At 48.5% G+C, this 6,000-nt stretch overlaps 1 protein-coding gene across 7 annotated transcripts in view; it reads right to left on the minus strand.

Moving 5' to 3' along the window:
- Positions 1-5,649, minus strand: part of HECW1 (HECT, C2 and WW domain containing E3 ubiquitin protein ligase 1) — a 251,651-nt gene extending 246,002 nt beyond the window's left edge. For 5 of the 7 annotated variants that reach the window (XM_071429780.1, XM_071429779.1, XM_071429774.1 and 2 more), the window contains exon 1: positions 5,409-5,649. In XM_071429780.1, coding sequence (XP_071285881.1) covers positions 5,409-5,438 — 30 coding nt within the window. In that variant the 5' untranslated portion in view covers positions 5,439-5,649. The remainder of the gene's footprint in view (positions 1-5,408) is intronic. The other 2 variants (XM_071429775.1, XM_071429781.1) reach the window with 2 other exon arrangements.
- Positions 5,650-6,000: the final 351 nt, after the last annotated feature.

Raw genomic sequence — 6,000 nt, forward strand, 5'->3', positions numbered from 1 at the left:
GATTATGCCCAACTTCAAGGCTTCTTACCTAGCTTAGCAAAATCTGTATAACATGTAATGTACATGCTGCCAAAGAGACAGACTTTGGCAGGATAGTTTGTTTTGGGGAGGAAGAAAAGTCACAGCAACTCCTAAGATCCAGAGAGAAGCTCCTTGACCCATCCCTGCTCCATACAACCACAGTAAATAATTATTTGTTTGACCATCTTATCAAGAATTTCCCCCCCTCTATTGCTCTCCTCCTACCCTTGGGAAAAGCAGACTTTTTCCTGCTCTACCTCTTCTGCTTACACATGTTTCAGGGAGTTATTCCTAACCAATCCTCCTCTCTGTATACAGTGAGTAGCACAACATCAGATCTTCTCCAGCTTGCAGGATGCCATCCTAAATTTTACATGGAGATGTGTGAAAGCATTTGGTTTGCACCAGAAGTACAGCAGGCTCCTGCTTCCTTTAACAAAAAAAAAAAAAAAAAACAGACAAGCCTGTTGAACCACGCATTTTAGGACCTGAGGAACCTGATTTGGCAATTGAAGGTGCACATGGCACACATTTTCCTATGAAATGGAAAAATTAATTTTACCACATGACACATTTCAGTCCTAGTGTTCAAGAGGTCATTAACAAAACTACTTTAAAAGGTAGTAATAGAAACAAATGCCCTCGACATCACAGACTTCCAAGATGACTCCTGCTATGGAGATGGATGACAAATCACTCCGTCAGTGATCTCTAAATTCTGTATTGACTACACTGAAGCAATTAACCATTTATTTTTAGAGCATGTTCCATTTTAAACACAAGTGATTCAGTCCAAGATATATTCTATACTCCATTGCTATTTAATGGGTTAACAACTCAAATTTAAATGGATTTTAATTCTGGAAGAAATACTTGCCTTTTTGATTTTGCCTCCAGTCATTGGTTGGGAATTTTAATTCAGGCTTGAAACCAAACAAATGTTGGTGCTCTACAAGCATCTGCAGAGAAATATAAAAATATCTGGAAAGTGTGAAAGAGCAAGCCTGTTTTGCTAAATGCATAAAATGAAACCTCAGCGTAGGTCTCAATAATAGGTTTCCTGACTGCTGTGCACACGCTCTCTCCCACAGACCTTCTGCTCTGCAGCAAGGGAACGCTGCCTGCACTGCTGCGTCCTCAGAGAACTTTGCAATACAATAGAGCACAGCGATTCCCTGGGGAACACGGCTGATCACCGACTTCGAGATTTCAAACACAAGCACCGGGGTTTCCCCCTGTTTTAGAATCTCAGAGAAACGGCTTGCCTTATCACTCCACCCTGGCTCCCAAGCCAACTCACAGTTTATCTGCATTATAGGCAATGTTCTGGACTAAAGGATGAGGAGTTGGGATCAAGCTAAGGCTGTCTGAACTCATGGAAAAGGAGGGTGAGATTATTAGTGGAAAGTTGGGGAGGGAGAGTCCTGAAGAGCTGACAGTGGTTTCTGCTGCTGCCGCCACTGGAGGGAGAGGACCAATAGGAGCTGCAACAGGTACTGCAGCAAGGGAACCCTGCTCAGCTGCTGCCCTGCTTCAACCCAGCTCCTCCCTGTTGCAAAATCAAAAGCAGTCCACAGCCAGCTACTTGCCCCCAGCCGTCTGCTGCCCGGGACAACAGCCCGTTTCACCTGTAGTTTGGACCTGTCTTTCTGGTCCATTTTCCATAAACATTTGAGATTGAGTACATCATCTTGCCAAGGGACAGTCCCAGCATCTCCTAAGGAGAGAAGAAGAACCCAAACTTCCTACTTCAGAGCTAACAACAGGATACCCTAGTCAGACGCAGCTGACCAAAAAAGGCCAAGACTGAATCACAAGCCCATTATATAGCTTCCTAGCCACCATTCATTAACTGTAAGGAAAATGACCCTGGGCTCCCTGCATCAAAGAACCTTGCCATTTCTTCTTAATTAATCCTAAGCATCTTGCTGGCCTCAAATCTCAGCTGGAAAAAATCAACTAAAGTAGGCGGCATCATATCTTGCCCTTTGCTACTGGCTGCACTTTTATTTTTTCTGAGTTGCATGACCCCCACCCTCCTGAGATTACCACTAGAAAACAAAGTATTGTGTGTTTTAGGACAAATGCATAAGTACATAGGATCTAGTCAGTTTTAAGCTTTATTTATTTTCATGATATCTTAAGGCCAATAGAAATACACTTCTAAGGAATTAAACCAAATGCCTGCAGTATTTGCCATTCAGCCACTGCAGAATCACAAGAGCACATGAAATGTTACTGGAGAAATGGGTAAAAAAAGCCTTAAACAGAAGCAAAACTGACTCATCTCCTTATTGCCAAAACCGAGAAAGCCACTGAGTGTAAACAAACAACAGACATCCTGAAGAAAAGGGGGCGTCACAATTCCCTTTCCTGCTAATAGGCAGATACACAAACCCGTATGGGCAGGATCATCCTCCAGCTGCTGCAAGCCAGTCTGAGGGATACAGCCAATGCTACAGCAACATTCCTGGCAGCACAGGTGCCACTGGAGGCAAGGGAGCATCTGAGGTGATGGTGACTCCCAGTGCAATGATGGTTCATAGCTGTACCTGCTGGAAAGCTGTGGCAGCTGCAGGCATCATCCACCCATGTAAGGTACATATGGACACCCAGCTGAACTGTTTGGGGCACTGCTCACCAAAGCGTAATTTTGGCTTAGGCTGGCAAGCACCCCATCTACAGAACAGAAGGGAAAGTGAGCCAGAGCACTTGTTTAAAGCTTGAGTTCTCCTCCCTGTCTCTAGAGGCCTACAAGGACTATGATCTATGCATGCTGAAGCCAGGCTTTGTGGGTACCCCTAACTTTGGAGGAAACTACATAGGGAAAGACATAGGACCATAGAGATATTTAGAAAGATCAAAAGTCATAATGAGGACAAGTTACGTTCTCTGGAAAAATCTATCATCACAAACGAAGATATTTTGGAATTGCTTTTTTTAATTACTAAAAGCCCTTCTGTTTGAACTTTGCAACTGGTATGGAAATGAGGAGGCTGTTTTGCTGAGTATTTTTTACAAGCATCTTTCAGAGGTGAAACTACAGGGGCAACCTTAATCCCCTGTATCCACAAGGCAGATCTAAGAGCTTTAAAACACAGGTAACCTATCCTCTTTATTAGAACAGCTCCTGGCCCAACACTAACTGTCCAACACCATCACTCTCACAACTTGAATCCTCCCCACAATACCACAGCCACATCTTTTGCAGTATTTCAAAAGGCAGCTAATAAGCTAAATTTCACTCGCACTATTTTTCCAAGTCACTGCATTGTTTGTAAGAAGACTATTCAAAAGGAGACAAGGAGAAGGATTTAGCACTACCTTGAATGAATGCTACTTAGCATCTGACACAGCACGTGCAAAACTTCACGAAGCTTCACAGGGATTATCTCACAATGGCAAAGGATGCAAGATCGCATGCCATGTACATGAAACACAAAGCCACTGAAAAATGCACCTCAGTAACAAGTCTTAGCCAGTTATTTATTGGAAAACAGTAAGGACCATATTGTTTATTAGAATGCACGTAAAATACAGAGCATATGGACTTGGGATGAATTCTTCAGGATATTCTGAGCATGTGGACACAGTTTGCTTTCAAATTAATCAGCATCACGTTCAGATATTGATAGTTCCTGAGTGGATCACTGAGTTGATCAGTTCATGCTCTGGCCTGCTCTGGTTTCAAATGAGTAAGCTGACTGACACCAAAAGTTTAGGAGTCCACAGGTCAGGTCACATTAAGTCAGAAACACATCAGCAATAGCATCACACAAGTGACAAAACATGCCCTCCACTCTTAACTCGCATGCTGCTGCTGCTCACAACTGCTGGCCATCAACCACTCTTTGTTCTGACCCAACTCCCTGCTCACTCCCCTGAAACAAACAAGTAAACAGATCCCACATTTCCTCTGTAAGAACACATACTCTTTTCCCCTGTACTAGACCGAGACTGCATTGACAGGATGAGTAGTGTAGGTTGACTAAGTGTGTGCTGCCTTTTACATCTTGTTCTGGTTCCAGCATGAAAATCAACATTGCACCTGTGTTGTCCAAACTGGGTGTGCACTTCAGAGACAGACAGAAGGGAAGCAGAGAGAGCAGCCAGGATACATACCGTACTCCACTTCTTCACAAAACACACGTACTACACAGAGAAATGATAATCCCTTCTTAGTGGAAAATCCAAATTTTCAAAATGAATCCCCAAGCCAAAATGAATTACTGTAATAACTGCAATCCTCGCAAGAGCACTAATCAGAAAGGCACAGCTGACCACCTGCTATGTGCCACCACTGGCACAGCAGCACCCTGCCCCTAATTGCTGCCCTGTTCAGACAGGGCTAGGTGCCCCACAGAACACGACAGTGGTGCTGGTAAACACGGGGACAGGAGCACAGCCTGACTGACTATTGTACAGTCTCACTACGCACTTCTGCTGAGTGCAGCATATATATTAAAAGAAAAAAAAAAAAGAAAAAGCACTACTGCAGCTCCAAACAGCAGGATGCAAAAATCCAAGCCCAAGCCAAGTGATTTCTTCTACAACTACAGAAAAATACACGGGAAACGATGCAATAGAGAACAAAATGAATTGTACTGCCTGTGTCAGTGCAAACCCATTATCTATGCAGGCTGCAAAATGAGAAACGCAGCATTTGATAATGCTACAGGCTAGGGCAATGTTCTTAACATACTTATAAGTTATTTTATTTAATTGTTAACAAAAAAAATGCTGTTACATAATATTACAAGGTAATAACCAAAATATGAAGTCACAAGATTGGCTTACAGCAACAGAGCACCGGGGGGGGAGTGGGGGGGGAGCAGTTCGTGCTTTAAATTTTGCTGCATTGTCAGGGAGCCAAGAACCAAAACTGGGGGCTTCTGCTTTTACAAGGAAAGGACATAACCACCAAAAATTCGGCACCGGACTCTTCATCACCGCCTGCGTGCATCCACATCCCCAAATGATGTCAATCCCCGCCGGCACGTCGCTCATCATAATTCTACACTATCTGGTCGCTAGTGGAATTCAGCCGACAGGCCGGCGGCTCAGCCCGTATCACCGGGGCCCAAGGAGCTCCCCGGAGAGCGACCCCTGCTCACCGCCCCCCGCCCAGGGCAGCGCTGGCGGCCACGGCCGGGGCTCCCATCCCGCACAGACCTCCGAGGCACAAAGGCGGCACCGCGCAGCCGGGCACGGTGACAGCGCACACCCACGACCCGCCACCGCATCCCGCCGGCCCCAGGGAGGGCCTTTCCCGGAGCCGAGACCGCTACCAGCTCCATCCCGCCTCGCACTTCTCCGCTGGGAGCCGACAGCACCCGCCCCCGCCCCACCACCCTCACCCGGGGCCGGGCGGCAGCAGCCTCTCGTACCTGGACAATGCCGGCCTGGGCACAGTTCATGCTCCCCCGGCGAGGGCAGGTCTCACATCCCACACGTGCCTGTCAGCCGGCAGGGAGGAAGGGCGGGCGGGCTGCCGGCGTGTCAGCCCCCGCCGAGCCGCACCATAGTCCAGCACCGGCTGATACGCCCCGCTGCACCGCCGCGCTCCCTCCTCCTCTTCCTCCGCCCCGCCAGCCTCCTCCCACCTCGCCGCCTGTCGCTGGGTACCGGCCGCCTGGAGCCACCCACACGCCGCGGCGGGCGCCCGGCAGCGCCGCCCGGCCCGGCCCGGCCCGGCCCGCCCCTCAGCGCTCCTCCCGCCCGCCCGCCCGCCCGGCGCTGCCACAGGCCGCCCGCCTGCGGAGCCCAGCCGCGGGCCGCCCTCCCGCTCCTCTCTCACCATCCTTCCCTGCACAGCATCCCGGCTCTCCGCGACTGATCGCACGGGGACATCGCCGCACGCAACCCGGCTCACCACGCATCGGGCGTGGAGGCGGAAAAAATCAACCTGTTCTCCTCTTTGCCCCTTGAAGTCGGGGCTGCCGCCCTCACATCAACTTCTCACCAGTGCCAGAGCCGGGT

Source organism: Agelaius tricolor, unplaced genomic scaffold, assembly GCF_023055355.1.
Source record: "Agelaius tricolor isolate 1412-34295 unplaced genomic scaffold, bAgeTri1.0.p SCAF_6, whole genome shotgun sequence".
NCBI lineage: Eukaryota > Metazoa > Chordata > Aves > Passeriformes > Icteridae > Agelaius > Agelaius tricolor.